The 21431-nt window shown below is 45.0% G+C and overlaps 1 protein-coding gene across 3 annotated transcripts in view; it reads right to left on the bottom strand.

The window, feature by feature from the left end:
- suco (SUN domain containing ossification factor) overlaps positions 1-21431 on the bottom strand; it is a 41246-nt gene that overhangs the window by 7703 nt on the left and 12112 nt on the right. For 2 of the 3 annotated variants that reach the window (XM_039736001.1, XM_039736000.1), the window contains exons 7-20: positions 16774-16879; positions 16566-16690; positions 16416-16483; positions 16194-16301; positions 15651-15756; positions 15483-15503; positions 15273-15328; positions 7232-7314; positions 7082-7147; positions 6851-6931; positions 6691-6769; positions 5581-6600; positions 5401-5488; positions 5218-5322 (exon numbers count right to left, since the gene is read on the bottom strand). In XM_039736001.1, the coding sequence (XP_039591935.1) occupies positions 5218-5322; positions 5401-5488; positions 5581-6600; positions 6691-6769; positions 6851-6931; positions 7082-7147; positions 7232-7314; positions 15273-15328; positions 15483-15503; positions 15651-15756; positions 16194-16301; positions 16416-16483; positions 16566-16690; positions 16774-16879 (2112 nt within the window). The remainder of the gene's footprint in view (positions 1-5217; positions 5323-5400; positions 5489-5580; positions 6601-6690; positions 6770-6850; positions 6932-7081; positions 7148-7231; positions 7315-15272; positions 15329-15482; positions 15504-15650; positions 15757-16193; positions 16302-16415; positions 16484-16565; positions 16691-16773; positions 16880-21431) is intronic. The other variant, XM_039736002.1, reaches the window with a different exon arrangement.

The following is a 21431-nucleotide window of genomic DNA, read 5'->3' on the forward strand; positions in this document are numbered from 1 at the left end:
CTTCAGTCACTGGACGGTTACAAAGCCCTGGGCCGTGGGTGACGGAGACCCAGTGGATCAAGAATGGACTTTCCATCCCGTTATGCTGAGGCACCAAAAGAAACTACAAAAAGACGGAACAACAGTGCACTTGGAATACATCCGTCTTATACAAACAAAGCCGAATCTCATGCCAGCTTGTAGAACAAATCACTGCCACACACCCACCGCTAAAGAGAGCCGGTCGACCCAGCACATCGCAGACCAATCCAGGGCGTCCTATTGGTAGACATCTTACTGATTATAAATGCAAGTGGTACCTGTGCAGTGGGCCGTTCAAAAACTGGCAACTCTGGAAAGAAAATCTGAAAAGAAACCGGCAGTTATTGTGCCAACTGTGACGCTGGACTGCGTCTTTCACCGTACTTGAAGACTCGCCACACAAAGGGCTCGTTTGAGATTTCATATTGTTTGGGCGTCAAGATGCAGAGGACAGGGAGACACGGAAAAAGATGATCTGCAGTGGCAACCGCTAACGGGAGCAGCCCAAAGAAGAACAACTCGCATCATTACATCGGTTACTGTGAGAGCCGTTGACCGCAGGTTCACGAGGGCACAGACCCCACAACATTCTAACTACGTCGTGTCCCTCCGATTACAGATCAGGCTCCGTCAGTAAGGCCCTAACGTGCCCAGCCAGACGTTCACAAGCCCAGTCAAGTATAGAAACATTTCTCCTCTCTTTGTTGCCTTTCATTCTACGCGTGTTTGAACTTTCCTCTATTCTTGAGTGGACTGTTGGCTTGAATTCTCAATAAATCTTTTAAGACAAACCTTTCTGGTCTGAGAGGCTTCTTATGGCACACGTCTGCCTGACTCACCAGCAGCTACAGCTATCATGGTTGTGTCATTTCATTTTATTATTTGTATCTTTATTATACTTTTCAGATTTAATAAAAATGTCATTTTTTCAACTAAAAAAATGCAATGCTTTGATGTGTCTTTTTGGAATAAATTGCAAAGCTAAGGAGGTTAAATGATGAAGGGAATGAATCAGCCCTGTGGTTCAAGAAGGTGACTTTAAAATGAGAAAGAGTTCGTCAAGGACACGGGGCACACAGCTGGAAACGAAATATTTTAAAGTTCGTTTCAATCTGCGCACAAAGAGAACCACAGAGAGCAAGCAGTGTGGTGGAAAGGGGGACTTCAGGGACCCTCGGACTTGACGGGATGTCATTTCAGGGAAATGAGGTGTACAGGGCTGACTGGCCTGCTCTCGTCACAATTTGACTGCCGTGGCAGAAGGAAATTCTTACTTGCAAGGCTCCTCAGATCAGATCTGCTGACTGAGATCTCAGAAATGAAATAAGAAAGAAAAAAAAAAATCACGCAGTCAGAGAAACAAAAACTGAAGTGTGTGCAGCCACAACCACAAAAGACGCATCTGGGCAAAACTGGGTCACACGGCAAATGTGACTAAACAACCTTTAAAGGATGACACCGGTAAAGTGATAACAAAGCACGGATTAGGAGAAAAGGGTTCAAAATAAATAAATAAATAAGGGATACCCTTTACAGGACTGCTGGCTTACAAATCACCCAATCAAGTGTCCTGCCCAGGAAGGGGCACCAGTCTGTTACGACACAACAAGGGGACTCCAGAGTGGACCAGCAGAGTGAACTGAAGGGCCATCGGTCACCAAGATCAAGACCACATGGGCAGCGGGCATGAAAGCAAGACTGTGAATGAGAAGGCCATGTGCTGGATGAGCCTCTGGGCGTGGAGAGCAAACCGTTACCCAGCAGACTCGTCATAGACAACGGGGTGGCCAAAAAAAAAAAAATAAAAAATAAAAATCCCAGGCTACAACATCAATTAGAATCAATTTTAAGTGAGGTATCCGAGGTTTGATGTGCCACAGGGTGGAGGTTTGGAAAGACATGATAAAGGACACACCTGCTCGGTTACCTGGAAGTGGTTTCAAGGTTTCCTTTTTTAGGGAATATTCATTCTTCTTGGAATACCCCCAGGATTTATGCACATCGAAAGCTGGATTTGTGGAGTTAACTACTTCACACAGTCGAGAAGCCTCAGTCCACACGAACACTTCAGATGAGAACGAGATACTCGACTAGGGTGCCCACTATCGCCAATGCTTTTTGTGTTAGCCGCTGAACCACTGGTCATTCACCACCGGAAGAAACCACAGACAAAGGGGACGATCATAGAAAATGTCAGCACATCCAGACGACACGATGCTCTGCATATCAGACACACAATCACCTCTATCATCAGATGTAGACGTGTAAGATCGAGTTTCAAAATGAATCTGAATTAAAAAGGAAAAAACTTCCCAGTGAACTCTCTGGCACATCGTATGCGGGGAGTTAGCTGCTTGTTCTCAATCTCAAAACAGTTTAAATATTTGAGGATAAACAAGCATCACACATAAATCTAAAGATCTCGCCCAATGCAGCCGCACCACATGCACGAGAGCAGGTCGTCCACCTGAAGCTAAGCCTGTTCAGGCCCGGCCGGTACTCTGATGGGAGAACAACCAGGAGAAGCTTGGGTTTCTGCTGGTGAGGCCTACCCTGTGGTCTGAATGTGGAACCCATTGCTCCAGCCTCGTCCTTAGGTCCTCACTCTCTGTGGTCATTAAAGATCCATCATAAAGAGTAGAATGCATCTTGATGTCCTGGCTAAATTGTCCACCACGGCCTGGTCACTCTGGCCCCCTAATCCACCCCCTGTCTCCGACTGGCTAACTCTCTCTCACCCCTTCAGCACCAAACAGCTAACATGTGGTGAAATGTCCTGCCACAAGATGGCGGCTGCTGCACATCACTGGTGGCTGAAGTGGCTCCTCACTCACTGTGCCTTAAAGCTCTACATACAGTAAACGTAATGAACTATTATTATTTCAATAACATTTTAGAAGTACGTCGTATTAAATCAAGACAAGATGTTCACCAACAGTCCACCCTTCAGCTCAATGTGGCATTTAGAACAGACCCTGTCAAAATCCGCATCCCTCCCTAAGCTGCGCTTTTTATCCCAGGGGATCCCGATAAGCATCAACAGATCATTCTGTTAAGAAATTGGACTCAATTACATTTGCCTGTAATTCGTACCAACTGTAACTCCACAAAAATGGAAAGCATAAGGGGGCATGGCACTGCCCAACTTCCACTTGGACTAATACGAGGTGTGGCAGAAAAGTAACGAGACTGGCAACACTGCAAGCGATCTGGCAACGCTGCGCTGTTGTCCTTGATAGAGCCCGTGTATCAGTACCCTCCCATAGCTCAGTGCGAGTTTCAACTCCTTCCGTTAACTACGTGATTTTTGTGACTGCTGTTAGCGATGTTGTGTTTTTGGTTGTGCGTCACGCAAAATGGAACAGCGGAATTTGGAGCAACGCTGTGCCATTAAACAGCAAGTGTGACGTTTGAAAAGTTAAAACAGGCTTATGGGGAACATTCTTTATCCCGAGCTCAAGTTTTTCAGGGAAGCCTTCAACTTCGAAAACCAATGAAAACATCGGACGTGTGAACACTCTTGTGAGATCAGACCGTCGTCTAACATTAAGAATGTTGAGTGAACAATTAAATTTGAACAGATTTACCGTTCATCAAATTTTGACTGAACATTTGCACATGTGAAAGGTCTGTGCCAAAATGGTGCCGAAAAACCTCACAATTGAGCAGAAGGACAATCGAAAAAAGGCATTCCTGTGGCTCCCCAGCCCCCTTATTCACCTGACCTCAGTCCGCGTGACTGAAAAATGTCCTCAAAGGACATCATTTCGGGACTTTAGAAAACATCCAGAAGAGTGTAACGGACATGCTGAAGACCATACCGGTTGAAGACTTCCAGCGCTGCTACCAACAGTGGGAACAACGTCTCCATCGGTGTGTAGCTGCCCAAGGGAACTACTTTGAAGGGGATAACATTGATGTTTGAAAAAAAGAAAAACTAAAGCTAAATAAAAAATCAGTCTCATTACTTTTCTGCCACACCTCGTATGCATCAAATACACGCACGATAAAATGTTAGAAATCAGCAGAAAGTCACAAATTCACAGCAGCCTGGCCTGCAATGGAGTGGTAAGCCAGTTCTAAATCTTCAGTGGATGCCCTGCTTTGTGCTCTCATCAAACCACCTGCTCAAAATATGAAGCCAACGCAGGAGACGCCAAGATAGAGGAGCTCTCGTCTGCTGCTCCTATACATAAAATCACGCGTTTCAAACTTGTCAGACGTGCTGGACTTTTGAGATTAACTTCTCGACAACACTAAGGATCAACATCTTTATACAGACGATGCACTGGCACCTTATGAACAGTACTTACCACTTCGAGTGTATCCTTCAAGATTAACACAAAGTGCTGCTAAAAGAAACCTACCCAGCTTTCCACATCTGCATCTCCTGGTTAGCCTTGATGAAGACTCTAGGAAATGGGGGGACAAAGACCTTCGGATCGGCATCTCAGAAAAGGAGTGCGACTCGGCCATACATTGGACACACTTCAGCTCTGCATGTGCCAAGCATTGTACAATTCAAGGAAAGGTCCTTCATCAATCACATTTATCTCATTTAAAGCGTACACGGTATGGGCAAGAGCCAAGCCGCGAGCGCTGCGTCACAAGGCCACATGTTCTGGGAAAGGACGAAATGAACGTCATTTTGGACAAAAACATCTTGACATGCGTCTCAAACACAAATCCGTTAACGGCACTGACATGCAGAGGGGTAAGCCACCACCCTCACAACTGGGTGCAGCAGCATTTGAGACCAGGACTCTGGACCTATGAGGTCATAGCGCTAACCACTCAGCAATTCCATAATGGCTCCCTGTCAGTGTGTGTGTGTGTGTGTGTGTGTGTGTGTGTGTAAGAGACGCCTCGGCCTTGTACCTCAACACTGCTGGGATGGCCACAGGACTCCTATGACCCTGAACTGCACTTTTAAAAGACGTTTAAAACAGTACATGCCTGCCAAATGTGCAATCTGAGAAGTCCTGAAGTGAACAAACAGGATGGAGGGCTGGCCGATCACTAACCTCAGGCGCTGAACTTGGTGCCATGTAGAAAGGCGCCCTATAGAGCTACAGAACATGTGTGTCGCCAGTGGCCGCTGTCCTCCAGCATCAAACTACCGCACCGGGGAGCGCGAGCGACTCAGTTTACCTTCATTGATGAAGCCTGACCCTCATCACGGACAGCTGGACCTACCTCTCCCTGCAGCTGGGCCACAGTGGCAGACAAGTTGAGCATCAGGTTGGTCAGGTTGTGCAGCTGGCTCTGGAGTGTCTGAATGGATTCAGTCTGTCGCTGGTCCTGACAAGACAGACAGACGGACAAGTTAGGCCCAGCCCGTTATAAATCAAGACCGCAGAAGCTGGCACGCCAACTGACCTGCTCCTCGGCGAGCATGGACGTGTTCTGGAGCTTGATGATGGTCTTATTGAAGGCTCTCTGCATTTCCTCCATTTGCTTGCGATACCTGGGATACGAAAGCAGAAGTGAGGCCTTGCAGACACACGCAGACTCGGCCACCACCCCCCCATACGCGTTTTCAGCTCCCCCCCATCAAACCTCTGGCTAAGCTCCTCCAGGTAGCGGCTGCTCAGTGACATGTTCATCTCGAGGGCCTTGATGCGGTTGTTGAGCCTCATGAAGACCGACTCCTTCTGGTTGGAGCCGTGCATCTGATTCCCATTGGCGCCACTCGGGTCAGTGGAGTTCTGCAACTCCGCATAGAAGTCGGTGGCAGTTCTGTGCAGCAGGCCATTGCTGGAGGACCCAGAGAGAATATAGTCATCGGCATCCTCTACCTCCACCGCGACTTCCACAGACATCTCAGATACCTGTCCTGCAGAAGAAGCAGGCTCAGCGATGCTGGCACTGGGTTGCTTCTCCTCCTCACTGGGCAGATTTTCTAAGATCTCCTTGGGACTGTCCTCAGGGCTGCTCACAGCCACGGTACTCTGGTCCTCTACTGTGGGTGGGGCAGGACTTGTGCCCAAGTCACGCTCTTCACCCACAGACAAATCAGGAATTTTGTCCAAAGGAGTCACCTGTGCAGAGGCGACGGAGGACATGGTGCTGGTGTGCGGCAACGGAGACTGGCTAGGCTCCAGCTCTGGGGGCCAAGCCACCATCCCAAGTGACACCTCTGGATTTCCCAACTCAAGGGGCTGCAGCAGCTCCATGCTCGGCGTGGCTGGTCTCCACTCACTGGTGGCCTCTGGGCTGAACTGGCTGCTGGCCTGCTCCACAGTCTCGGCCACACTGAGGCTGACAGGCATCTTGCTCAGGAGCGGCTGCTCTATGCTCTTGATGGCTCTGGAGATGGAGCATTGGCTCTGCACAAACTCGGGAAAACTAGCCACACAAGAGATGGCAGCTGCTCCACTGCAGTAAGTTTTGCTCTCCAGAGTGTGCCAGTCTTGTATCTCCTCTTCCTCGTCTCCTTCATTCACTAGAGTGACCGTGGACTCACTGGGCTCCTCGTCGTCACCTTCAATCAGCTGAACAATGGGTGCTGGAGTCTCCTGGGTAGGCACCACCACTTCTTCAGGAATAATCGGCACAGAGGATTCGGGCAAATCAGGCCTAGCGGGAGAAAGACAAAAGTGGCCGAGTAAATAAATGCAGGACAAGTGGTGCCAGCCTCAACGCCATGGCTTCAGACACGCCACTAACCATAAGGTTGACAGAGACACAGGCGGTGTGGTCATCTCTGGTTCCACCACCACCTCTGCAACTCGACTGGACAGGTTAGCTAAAACGAAGCAAATGGAATACAGTGAGGTGAAACGGGTAGTGTTTTAGCGCTTAACAGCCCATATGCAGCAAATGCTACCTTCTGTCTGGTTGACCTCTTCCAGCTCCGACTTCGCCCCCAGCATTTTTACTGCTATGTTCATCATGTTCATGATGGCATCTGCAAGACCAACACAGTCAGATGAATGGCAGCCTTCATACAACCCGCTAAACGGGGTCTCCAGGGAGATGGCAACAAAGAGCCATCTGTGTGTGCCTACAAGAGAGCCCTGTGTACCTGAGCTCTGCCCACAGCCAGCCCCTCACTTACTTGTGGCAGAGCCCAGGAGATTCTTGGAGTCCTTATCTTCTTGGGGCACATATCCTGGGGGGAAGTCTACCAAAAAAAGAAAGAACAGGCGTGAGAACAAGTCGTGTGCTGTGCATTAGCTGGGCCTGTGCCTTCCTGAGGCCAACCTACCATAATCCTCATCCAGATATTCCGGACGCTCCAGCGAGTACTGAGACTCTTCATATTCTTCTACCATACTTGTGCCGAACACCCTAGGGGGGACAAGGAGGGACAGAGCGACTTCCATTACTACAGCCGGACCAGAAAGAAGGCGAGGGCCTAGCGACACTACAAGTGGCGAGTCTGCTCTGTCTCATCCACCGTGCCGCAGCCTCCAAGCCAATTACGTCACATACAAGACCTTCGCTTATCCTCATCTTGTGTTTAAACCACTCACCCAATGCCAGCGGCCACACCACATGTCACCCTACTGTCAGTTATTGGAAACTCGAAAGAATCCGGCCCTCTGCCTATACACAAGTGGGCACACTACCACTTAGCCACACAACGGACAATCTCAGACACGCCCACCATCATGCTTATTACGTCAGCCTGTGTCACATGACCACTGCAAATCACTCCTACACATGCAAAATGCCCCCGACTTCAGACCGGTCCTTCTTAAACTCACCACTACATAGTCCAGTAAGCTTAACAGGCATGATGGGAAAAACAATGGAGTCAGTTACTGAGGAAACACAATCCAGATGTTAAAAGTGTTGCCGCCACAAATCCCTGTCAGCGTGAAAAGAAACGCACGTGCATGCGCCTGCCACCCCACCCTGACTCCTCCCACAATATGCAAATTAATATAAATAGCCAATTGAGTTCAGCGTTCTGTGAAAAGACAATGGCAAATGCACGGGGAAAATAGAAGAACTTCAGTGAATACCAAGTGGAGATGTGAAAAAACGGAGTGGAATAAAGGAAGTTGATCAAAAGAGACAGACGGGTGGAGAAAGTCGAAAGTTCAAGGTGAGAAAGTCGCACAGTGCCCGAAATAAACACAAGTGGTCAGATATCAAAGTCGGGTCGTGTCATATGGAAGAGTATTAAGGTACAGAGAAAAGACAAAAAAAATAGGCACACAGTGGGAAAAAGAGCTCGAAATGTCAACTTTAATCACGTAGTTTACTTAGTCATTAAAGTCGAACATCATAAAGTTCATCTTAAAATTGTTTAATGCACCAGTTTCTCAAATCCCATCGTAACTAAAGTAGCACATTCAATGCTTAGTATTCTGTGTGTTCTTCTATGTGCTCTGTGTGTGTCAATCACTACGTGCTTCTTAAACGGGCTTTCCTTTAATGCCAACAGGACACAGAATCCGTTACAGCTCTCTGAATAATTTAAATAGTGAGATGTAGACTTGATATCACTTCAGTATTCATATATCAATTAAAGCATGTATGAAATGTGGGGCCACAGTGGTAGCGACGAGCTGTTCCGTGTGCGACACTCTATAAAATAATTTACTGCAGCAGTGCTGTCTCTCTCAAACGTACTAACTCCCAATTCCTGTCCTTATTTTTCTTTCAACAAGTCACCAAATCGCCACACAATCAGCTCAGTAACAGACGTTAAGCCAGAATCTGTAAGCTTCAATTCTTCAAAACGTTTAAGGAACATTGAAATATCTTCATAGCACATATTTTATTGTACCATCCAGGGTCGCGCCAGTCCCAGCAAGCATACAGCGCGAGGCAGGAACAATCCGTGAACGGGGCACCAGCTCCTCGCTACCACTGTGCCAATTGTGTCCAGACAATTAATTATTAACAGTATGCATTAGCTCTCTATTATAAAAAGAAATCCTGGAAAGCAAAAACAAGGCGATGATACGTGATCTTCTCAGAAGTTCTCAAAAGATATTTAAAAGACCTGCGAGACAAAAGAGACTTGCCATGGAGCGTCTCGCGGGGACCGTAAACATGAGACTTGGTGCCAAGAGACTGTCCCAGGGCCGTCTCGAGGGGACGTGGAACATGAGATTCTTGCAAGACACACCCTACTTACAGCAGATATCATAGAAGAGCACATCCATCAAAAAACAGTCAGTTGTGTAAAAGCACGTAGTGCACACACATCCTGTGCTCTCAACACATATAAAGCGAATCAGGAGAATACAGAGAACAGACACCCAAAGGCGCTGGAGAGAAAAAGGCAGATAAGAGATTATGAAAACAGTACAATTGAAAAGTATTGCAGCGTCCCAGCCAGGCTGTGGCCTTTTTGGTTTTAAGTGACTGTTCGGTCCGATCGAGGGAAGGCGGAGTACAGCAGGAGGACTGACAGCGGGGTATTGATTGATGTGGTAAGGGGGGGCGAGGGTACTAGAAGGTTGTGTTTGGGGTTTCAAAGTCAGCTATTGTTCAAGTAAAACTTTTGTGACACTTTATTATGTCAGTCGCTACAGCATCAAAGAAAAGATAGCACAGATCGCAATAGCGCAAAACGAAAGGTGATTCATCATCAGGACCAGGTGTGACTGAAAAAGGAGCAGGACAAAGCGAGGTCAGAAATAAAAGGCAAAGGGTAGACAACAAAGTCTTTTCGCAGTCGCATCATTCTTATGCACAAAACGTGGATTTACACAATAATGGACCATACGCTATGAGAATCTGTGGTCCCGCAACAGTCAAAGCAACGACAAGTTGAATTTCAACGAATACACAATTCAGTCAGGTGTATATTGATGATCACAGAGAAGCGATGTCAATTTTAACAGGCAAAAAGAAAGGTAATGTATATATCCCGAGAACAACATTACACACCAAAGGAGATCGTGATACGCCATCCGTAATAAACGGTTTACAGTTTACCGTGAGAAGAGCTGTTGCTATGACAATCAATAAATCACAGGGACAAACATTAGAATTAGAAATTAGGATTATTTATTAGAGAAACAGAAACAATATTCACTGATGGGCAGTTATATGTTGTGTTGTCACAATGTGTCTCCAAAAAATATTGTTTTTAATTTAAGTAAAAGTGCAAATAATGAAATTGAAACAATTCCAAAGAAAACAAAAAATTAAAATTGTATATCCGATTAACCAAACACAGGGGTTGGCGAGCGAAGCCCCCTAGTTTAAATGAACTTAAAGATGTATCTGTATAATGTAATATATATACTTTACTGCCTGTCATCTTAAAAATGGTATCAAGAGCTCCAAGAAGATAACGCCTGGAAATTTAAATCGACTTAAGACTCTGTAAATACGAGGCGCTCTCTTCTACTGAACTGAATTCCTTTATTTGTTATTGTATGGTACAATGAGATTCAATATGAAAATCCTCCATAAACTTGTTTTCCTATAAAATGATAAAAGTATTAATAATATGATAAAAAACAATGAACAATATACAATATGAAAGCAGAAGGCCAATAAACACGTACATATAGTGCAGATCGTGAAAGTGTTCATGAAGTGGCTCAGGTCGTGTAATATTATAACTGTATCACCAGTTTCCAGCGAGGTGATTGGACTTATACGAGGGGGACCCAAAAATAACCGGAATTTTGTTGTTTTTAGGTTGGTACTTGTAGTACGTGGTTGGGCCGCTAGGGCGATCTAGTTACACTCCTCACAAGTCAGTCTGCCAAGTGCCATCCGTCTAGCAGTGAAATTTAGTTTTTTTCTTGAAAAAAGTGTTGCAGAAACTATTGCTATTGAAACGGTATGACAACCCTGAACCACCCACCCTTCTCACCGGATTCAGCTCCGTGTGATTTCTTTTTGTTCCCTCGGATGAAAAAAGACTTGAAAGGAAGGCATTTTGCGGACGTCGAAGAGGTAAAACAAGAAACGACCAGAGCATTCATGGGCATTACTTCAGACGAATTTAAAAAATGTTTTGAACAATGGAACAAACAGTTAGATAAGTGCATTTCCGCCAATGGAGAGTACTTTGAAGGAGACTAATTGTAGTTTGTACAGAAAATTAAACACCTTTTAAAAATATCTCCGGTTATTTTTGGGTCCCCCCTTGTAAGTTCTACAAGGAGCACTTGATGGACTGACTGAGTGCATTTAGAGTTCTTGGGATGAAACGGTTTGTGAGCCGCGGGGTCCGGACAGGAAAGGCTCTGAAGTGTTTGTCGTATGAGAGCAGTTCAAATAGACTGTGTGTGTGGCTGAGGCAGCGTGCGCTTGATGCTGTATCCTGGTAATTCTCTTTGTGATCAGCTGCTGTAGAGCTAGAATTCCACACTCAGATACAGTGGGATAAAATACTCCGAGTGGTGCAGTGAGAGTAACAATGCTAAAGCAGCTATGGTATTTGCCCAATCCGGTGTCCTTTTTGTTGTTACAGGTTGACTACAATCAGATGCCTTACACTAATAATCGATATGCGGTTAATTTCAGTGTATGAATGTGAATCTAAAAAAATAAAATAAAAATCACACAGGAACAGCAGCACTGCTTTGAGGCTGGGTGCCGCTAGTTTGCAAAACCGAGCCGAAATCTGGCCTACTCAATGGGGGGGTGTTGCCGTAAGAATGTGTGTGGATTACGCTCAGTTTAGTTTTTACACACCGTGATGTGAGCATGGAAATGGCGTACACACTGTTTGTACATGAGGCCCCTGGAGAGCATGCATTACGTTTCATCTGTCCAAGCCTGGAAGTCAAAGTCATCTCCGGTGTGGAAGAGATTGCCACGTAACTCCACAGTCCAGAACATCACTAATGGTGGTATTCGGTAACATACAAAAAGGGATTTAAAGTTACTTCATTCAAAGCGCCGACTTGTTAAACAGTACATCTGCCCTAATTGATTTGTATCGCCAAGTTAATGCTGGCATGGAGGTGGGCAATGGCCTGTGCACTTTCAAAAACAGAAGGCTTTGAGATGCAAATTTATTGTCACATGTAGTGGAAACGGTAAAGCAAAGTGTACCTTTGAACGAGTGCATGACGGTGGGCCGACTGTCATTGCTTAGCTGATGTGGAATCTCCTGCTATACACCGACTGTCAACACCGCCTAAGCTACTTCTGAAAAAATGGTGCACATGAAGACGAAGAGTCAAGAGCAGTATGGCTACAAAAAGACGTACCTGTCCGTGGCATTTGACACTTGTGAATGTGGCTGTCAGGAGATCACAGGAACCCAGGTGACACTGTGCAGGGCGCCATCTTGTTTGTAAGTGAGTGGAAGGCGGTAAGGACTTTGAATTTAGAAATGTTAGACTCATGTGAGTGGAGAGCCAATCTGTGTAATGCAGGACATTGTCGGCTCCTTTTAAGAATCTCAGATCAACCTAAAACTACGCATATTGTGTACACTTTTAGCCAGTCCCCAACAATTCTTGCCAGTAACCATGTATGACTAAACAAAAATGCCCGTTTTGAATATTCATGATCCAATCACCATATACGGTAAATATGGCCATATTCCTGAAGGACGTCTTTACTGCAAACCACAGAAAACAAAATCTTAGCGAGCGAATGTGACCTTGAGGTATTCCCGACATAAGCAGAGAGAGGTGGGCAAGGGGCCTGGCACCCTCAACAGCTGCATGATGTTCCTAAAATAAATCGCACATAAAGGGTATTTTTTTCCTCAATACTTTTTAAAAGCACAGTCAATGTAAATATGTTAAAAATCCCCAAGGCGCATGTTGACGTAGTGGCAGCGTTGGTCCAGGGGGCTTGCCCTGCACAGAGTTTGCATGTGGGTCTGTGTGGGTGCGCACACCTGTTTCCTCCTACAGTTCAAAGAGGTTAGGCGATTTGGGTGATGGTAACCCTCCCTATGTGTGTGTGTGTGTTCAGGGGCTGTTCCAACATGTGCCTGTTGACTTCAGTAGCCCCCTGCCTTGGATAGTTGGGTTTACAAGACGGATAGATGAACAAATACTGCAATCCATATTACGCAGAGCCACTCTCTCGCACATGTTGCCTATCCTCAAGACCGATGGACACTCTACGACTTCAATCACAGATCAGAGTATCGTTTCAGATTTAGACTGATAAAAAATGTACAAGTTGACGTAATCTATTTTCAGTATTCCCCAATGAGAGCCATTTCCGACAGCAAACAGATCGGCAGCACTAATCTCGAGTGACAAATGCCAGCCTGTCCAAACCACTCTGTGGCAGTCTAAACAAATCCCCATCGGAAAACAAGACAAATTTTAAAAAGGTCCACTGAAATGTTACGCTATGCCGACATTTTCTAAAACAAGAATGTGCTTATGTTACCACAATTAAAATATGTTGAAAAACTTTCCTGATGCTATTTGTGTACTTTCATGTAATTTCAAATTTTTAAATGCGGTAATGTAAAGGAGACTTCCATCATGTTCTAATTTTACAGCATTAAATATGTACCATGTTTGACACAGGGGTGTGATGTAAATACGTAGAAGTACATTTGAGACTCTAAAATATGTAATTATTATTTATGGTTTGTTTGTCTGCCCCCCCAGCCTAAATGCCAAACTCTAACCTTGCTGCCCAGGCTACTACTTGATATAATAAAGCAATCGCGGGTTGGGCTGGGCCAGCCACCTCACAACATTAGCCAGGCACATCTTAATTGTACATTCACCAAATAAAAGTGCCTTCTGTTTACAAACGCCAATTTATTTTGCAATGGTGCATTTAGCACAACATCACATTACATTAAGAAAATCAGCAATGGCAGCCAATCGCCTTTTTGTCTTGGCTTGCTCACCCTGACTATAAGGAAACTGGAGGTATCAGGGTATCAACTTAATTATACCATCCAATACATATGGCATGGCGTGGCATGGCGTGGCTCAGGGTGATTTTGAGATTCCTGACCAGTCTGCAACTTCACACTGAAATATCCCATCATTGTTAACAGAAGTCTTAACGGGACAGGGATCACAAGATTTCTGCGTGATGGGCTCCGCAATGCAGGCCTCCAATTCAGCGCACAACTCCAAGAGGACAGCGCCAGGGACGTTTAAATTAGTCTGACAGCCAGTCATCATCATCACGAGCCCTGAAACGTCCCTCCTTGCGTAACCTGCCATTGACGATATTCACCAAAACAGCAAGCGCTGCCATTGCCTATTATGTCGTACAACACACGGCAAACCCGTTTTATTTACAAAACAGAAAGGGCTTCGACACTAAAAGCAAGAAACGTTAGGAGTACGCATTCAACATTGACGAGAGCTGCACCGAGAGAACATGTCAGCTATTTCAGAATATGGGATGGTGACCGACACGCCGCTGAAATCCTCAATGAAACAACAAATCTCAGTTCACTTCATCAACCTGGCACCTGCAGTTGGTAAAATGCCAACACCAAAACAGTGTGTCTGGGACTTGCGAATGGTTGAAAGTTGCAGTAACGTTAAGCCAAGTTTCCAAGTTCATGTTTTATAAATTCAGGCTGTCGTATAAGAGTTGGCTCACAATAATGTTCTGAGCGTACGCGCTTGATCTTTACACAGGCACCCTACAAAAAGCGAGTGTTTGTCAGCCCCCAGTCTTCTGATCAGCACCCTACAGTGAGTGAGTGAGTGAGTGAGTGAGTGAGTGAGTGAGATAGACAGATAACCTTATTAATCCCAAGGGGAAATTCACAATTCACTCCGAGGGTCACCACAGAGAGTAAGGAGACCTTGAGTGGACTTCAAAAGTGTAGAAAAGTGTCGACAGTTCACCGTAAATGGGGTATTTTTAAAACGTGGGCATCATCGCACAGCATTAGGAGGTAAGAGATGACAAATGGTAATCACTTGACCTCAAATCTCAAAGCTAGGCAAGAGGAGCCGCCCGCCAGTGGTGCTGCTGGTTTTGTTACATTTCCCTGCCAATACGACGGCTCATTTACTCTGCTCCCATCTTTATGATGACATGTCAACATACAAATGCCACTTACACCTTTTTGTGTTTCACCTCCAACCACGCGTATCTAGCCACTTTCACGTGTGGACATTTCGGTAGAAAACATCTGGGCCACCAGCACAGGCCAATGGCAGCTACATCTGAATAATTTACCACGACACTACAGCAAATACCTCTGCTAGTGCCCATCTTGGGCATTCTTCCCCGCCACAGTTCATAAAAGACTTAGAAATCCCACTGCAGGTCTTCTGTTTAGCATTTTAGAATGGAGGATATCCTAAGTAATACTGTGCCCACTGGATCCCAAGGGCAGCACATATGAACGAGTCCCCACTCACCTGATGAGACTCAGAGGGCAGAAGTGCTCAGATCCAAAATGGGAGACCAGCTCTACCTGCAGAAGAGAAGAGCATTACCTACAAGGAGAAACGCTGCAGCCAAGTGGAGAGCCACAGGCCAGACAGCCAGTCACAATGGCAGTCACTCAAAAGAGACAAACACCCACGACAGAAACAGAGGGGACAGAGAGAGACCGAGACAGTGCTGACCTTTATGTACTTGATGAACATCTGACGTTAGGCAGGAGAGGAGAGAAAAAACAAGAGAAAGTGAGTAAAGGGCAGCTCCATGCCAAGCTAGGGCTACTTCTACAAGCAACTGTTAGAGGGGCAGACTCAAACAAAAGGAGGTGGAGGAGCAGAAGGCGCAGTCATTACTTTGACGTATTTGGCATAGAGCTGCTCGTCCAGGGGAAAGCTCTGCACTGTCCTCTCCTCACGGGCATGGAAAGTTCCCAGTTTAATCCACTTGCTTGTAGGGTATCTGCCCACAGAGAAAGAAGAAAGGTGGTCAGGTCGTACAATGCAAACAGAAAGACGCAGTGGTCTACTAGTTGGCAAACGAGGCCACATTATGGACAACGCAGTATCATCTGGAGTGAGAGCAACAGGAGTCAACTAATACTCGAGCTGTCAACCATCCCACTTCATGTTGGCACACGGCCACTATAAACACCAGCTAGCCAGCACTACCTGTGCCAAGAATAAGCGGCAGCAAACATGGGAGTGAGAGCTCTAGTCGCCGGCGATAACCTGTCACATTCTCCTTGCCGTTTATTTGGAAATGACGAAAAACAGGTTTACCTAGTCTGGAGCTCACTGGCCATCATAGGAAATATGAAAAAGCATACAAATGCTAATCGTCCAATCAGAGAAAAGCAAGAAATTACTCAACGAGGAGGCACACATTACTAGGCTAACCTGTCACTGATGGCAACCACAAAGTCCTTTGGAGTGGAAGAGAAAAGCTCAAAGTTAGCAACATCAAGTTGCTTCACCTGAATGGGCTCACACAACTCAATGACAAACCTGTGGGAAGAGCAGACAGCACAGTTAGAGTGGGCACTCCCAAAACCCTTCAATGCCACCTTAAAGAAACCCACATGAGTGGCACAACGCCTTGACAGGGTTAATGATGCTCACCAGATCTTAGCGCTGCAGGGGTTCAGCATGTACAGGTCCATGTTTTCCATGAGGATGGCAGAAGTGCTCTGGCAGAACAAAGAGAGGGACAATGAGGGGCCCCGTTCCAGGTGAAGAAGCAGGGGTGCATACAAGGGTTATGCCCCTTACCTTGGCCTCTATGTTGGCTGCTAAGATTTTGGCTCCACACTCCACAGAGGCATAGTTACTAAAGTTTTTCTGGACCTTCTTGACAGGGTGGGTCCCTCCGTTAGAAGAGGGGTGCAAGGACTGGCCTAGAAGATGAGAGGTGCAACCCTAAGTACCCAATGATTTCATTTTGAAGACGGCCCTCCTCACCCACATACACATTTCTTACTTTTCTCCTTCTCATCTTCCATGACCTGCTTTTTCCATTCGTCAAAGGTAGGAATGTCTCCTGGTGGGGTGGGACTGATGTCCTTCCTGTTCCCAGGGTATCCGTCCTGCAAAAGCAGAAGTGAAGGCAGAATAACGTGGTGGTGAAGACCAGGACTAGGCTGGGAGTTTCAGTTACATTCTCTAACTTCAATGCCACGTGCTTATGCACTCATACAGGTCCATGAGGGTCATCAATTAACTCTACACGCATCGAAGAGATGAACCAAGGGACAGACAGACCCCCGAGCAGACATTAGGAGAATGTGAGACTGACACATCAGGAGCAGCACGGACCACTGGGCCTTCACCCAAAATCTATGAAGCATGAATTGAGCTTTGCATTGTGTAACTAATGTGTACCCACCAGAGCCTAAGTGACAATAGAATGATGGTGGTCTGCTAAAACTTCCAAGGCGCCGGTGGTCAGGTCTTTAGCACCAGGGTCCCCAAACTGTGGGATGTCCCGGCTTCTACTGTAAACGGGTTTCAGGGTGAAGACTCTCAAGTTTAGTGCTCTGTCAGTTGGCCAGCAGCCTACACCATCAAAATGCTGCTCATTTAAATAAAAACACGAGTCTGGTGGTCAACAGCAGCGCTCGCCGACTCTCCTGGTGCCACACAACTGCCATATTCGGCAGATTCGTTAACCAGCTTAACTATGGAAAGAAAATGACACCTCAAGTAAAACCTGATGAAATAATGGAAGGGTAATGCTTATAATTGGAGGAATTTTGAAATTCTAACCGTTACTTTTTTTGGAAATCATTTAAGGAATCCATGCACTTTTACTTAAATTAATTCTTTTATGGGCACCCCATGATTTTGTTTTTAGCCACATAACGAGCAACAAAATTTTTTTTTTTTTTTTACTTTTGAGTGCATTTTTTAAATGAAATTGTGTCACTTAATCTTTTCTTTTAAATGTTTTTAGTCACCCCAATGCCACAGAGTCCTTGGCACTTTACAAAAACATTGGCTTTGGTGGGAAGTTGATTAGACAGAAATGACATTAGTGACAGAGTGGAATCGAACCAACGATCTTAAAGTGAAACGTAACATTCATTCTCTGCCATTTCAGAAAGTCCTACCACGGCGAAACCTCACACGTGTCAAGTACTGTCGGAGGATCGAACCTCCAGCCTTTCTTAGAAAAGCCCGACCCTTCATCCAGTGAGCCAATATCACCAACTCACTGGAAAGAGTATTTCGCCAAATGAACATACTGTAGAAATGCCCCCAAGGCAGACGCCCGCGAGGCGACCAAAACAACGTTAGATGGACCGGATCAAGGAGGACATGAAAATCGCTGGTGTTGCCCCGGAGGACGCCCTGGAGATGTTGCAGACAAACGGACCCTGCAATTGTGTGCGAATAAACGCTAGGAAGAAGAAGATATTTAAATGATGTGCAACTGGTGAAATTAAAAACACGGTTCTCGATCCTTCGGCCGTTTGAATGAACGTCCAACACGCTAACCACTTGACCAAAGCTGCTTAATTGTTATATTGAAGTAATTTGACAAAACGTCAGTATCAATTTGTCAAAAGGATTTTTTAAATTCATTTGTCTACCTTGGTCTTGAACCTTTGAGCATTTGATCCAAAGTCCAAAACACTAACTACCTGACCAGCACCGCTACCTTTTAATACATATGTGTGTTGGCTAAAAACACGGCGTGTGTAATCGTTAAAAAGTACAATATCAAGAAATGTAACGCCCGACATAACAAAACTTTGTTTTGTTGTGTTTAATATTTTATTGAACATTCCATACAAGCGACTCCAACTTGACAAAACTAAGTTCACATCCATGAAGAAGAGAGCTGGGCCAACTTTACAAGTAGACCCGAAAAAGGGAGAGAAAATCCTTTTCCTCAACTTAAATGTTTATTCTGAAATGTTATTGATGAGACCCTGCCAAGTTTTATAAAGCTCTGCACAGACCCTCTACGTGAGAATTTCATTTTTTCCAATTTCAAATCGTATAGAACATCATCAGTTACCCACGGACTTTAGAGAGGCGAGTTAGGATTCTTCCAGTTCAGCGAGAAAAGTCCGAGTGCCAATAGTGAAGTAAAGGCCATTCCAGTTTGTTTGTCCTTCTCCACTTGAAGCCCCTCTGTGAGCCCCCTAAGCACACAACTGTTAGTGGATTAGAGGTGACTGGGACACCAAGGCTGTCTGATTGGCAATTAAAGATTCGGGTCCAGATTGCTGTTCATTTGGTGCCCACTGCCCAAAACATGTGGCCCAGTGAGGCTGGAGCTCGACTGCAGCGTTCGCAGGTTGGATCTTGTCCTGGAACTTTCTAGACCACGGGTGTCGAACTGCAGTCCTGCAGGTTTTCATTCTAACCATCTTCTTCATCAGTGACAAGTTTTTGTTGCTAATGAACTTCTTTTGCCTTCATTTTAATTAACTTGACTCCGCCTCCCAGTTGGCTTTATTTTCCTACCAGGCAAACAATAATAAGGCGCAAACCGAACCGCCACATGACCAGCTCACCTGTGCCCATCACATAATATCTGAAAATAAAGGAAGGTGAAGGTCTCGGGAAGGCTGATCTCTTAGGTCACCCAAACATCTTGACGGCGTTCTTAGAAAAAACAGAAAAAGCAACAGTTTTGGAAATGTCTGCTGTAACAGAATGATGGCAGCAACAAGCCTTGGAGTTAAAGAACGGGTTTAATTAACAGCAAGAATCGGCTTCTCATTAAGAGATTGGTCGGAGTTTGAAATGCCAGTTTAGCGGGTCATCTGTTGGCTCCTTTCACATCTCATTTCTGTTTGGCTGCCATTTAATGAAGAAACAAATCAATTCAGAGGACTGAATCCCTAAAAACACGGCTATAAAAATGAAGGGAAAAGGAGTTCATTAGCAGTGAAAACTGATTAGGGTTAGGGTGGGAATGAAAACCGGCAGCCACTGCGGCCCGCCAGGCCTGCTCTAGACGATGTTAAACGAGACAGCAGGTGAATAATCGTATGCTTTGCACATATGGCGCTGGAGTGAATTGTGTGCATTGCTTGCTGCCTTCCACTCCTTTTCGGAGACGTTGATCCTTTTCCAACTGTGCTCTTTGAAAGGAAGGGAGAGACAGTAAAATGGTTTTAAATATTATAGAAATGCTGTCGATACCCCCAGGCTGATCCACATTTCTTCCAGAACAGAGGTAAGTGGGAGGTGAGGAGGAATTGGGCAGATTTTGTTTCTAATTTGGATCCCGGGTCAAAACTGATAAAACATTTCGTTGTCACCGTAGATCAGCACGCACACAAAGTTTGGAGGAAATCGGCTCGGTAAAAGTGGTTCAAAAAATGATTGCAAAATGTGAACCAGACAAAGAGAGAGGGCAAGTTGCAGGGGTGCGGAAATCCAACAGCCGACTTGTCCGACACGGGTAAATTGACCGTCGGACAAGCGTGTTTTCTGGTTTCACTTGTTCGCGGACAAGTGCAATTTTTCTGGAGGAAAAAAAGAACTAAATGTGCAGTGCAGGGCACATTTTTACCACTACTTTCAAATTTTAAACATTTGGGTACGTACTTCGTGCGGAAACAGTCTACTTAGGCATGTTCTTCAAGTCTCAAATTGGTATTCAATATTGTTAACAAAATGACGGCTGAGTTTTCAAAGGGGAAGCACTCGTGTGGTCTTACATAAGTATTTGACCCTACTATTTACACGCCTGGAGATGCGGTCATTTTCTTATGCCGACATTACGATGTCATTTGATGATTTTTCATTATAATCGATCACTTTTATATATTAAAAATTAATTTTTTCTACATAAAAATGCGGTCATTTCACCTACAATTCAATTGTTTTCGTCACATAAAGCTTGTTAGGCATTTGATCCTTTATGAAATTTGCGATTTCGCGTAGTTTGTGATATATTGAGGAGTTAAGAAATTTATTGCGTGACATCAATTTTGATGAGCTGTCTATAGGTCGTTTTTGATTAGAGAATTTTTCATATAAAACAAGTTGGTTTCGCGCTGTCAGTTTTTTAAAAATAAAGAAAACATTCTGACAGTTTCCAAATGTTATGAAATATCAATAAAAATCTTCACTTGGACGCGATTATTTTTTTTCCCCCCGACAACATCGGTAATATTCTTTGGAAATGTAACCTCTTGCTGAATTTCGAATACGTCATTAGGAATTACCTGTGTGACCCATAATGCACTGCGGTAAGCACGTTGTTCTCGCTATATGCGTGTTGTTGAATTTGAAGTAAGTAGCATCACGGATGAGAAATGGATCATTTCTTGATTAAAACTGGCAGAACAGGCCTTGAAAACCCTAAGAAGCGTAGTAAGGCCACTGTGAAGACAAAAAAATGTAAATGTCGAGATTAAAGTCGAAATGTTGACTTTATTCTCGTAGTTTATTTTGTCAGTTGAATGTCGCAAACTAAATTTCATCTTAAAATGAATGTTTCATTTACTAGACTTTCTCAAACCCCGTCATAAATTAATGTAGCACATTAAATGCTTTATATTCAGTGTTCCCCGACCCAGTTGTTAATCTCTGCGCGCTTCTTAAACTGACCTTCTCTTGCAGTAATCGCCGCACATTGACTTCATGATATTCCTGCTCAATGAACATTCAGAA

This window comes from Polypterus senegalus, chromosome 14, assembly GCF_016835505.1.
Source record: "Polypterus senegalus isolate Bchr_013 chromosome 14, ASM1683550v1, whole genome shotgun sequence".
NCBI classification, from domain to species: Eukaryota; Metazoa; Chordata; class Cladistia; order Polypteriformes; family Polypteridae; genus Polypterus; species Polypterus senegalus.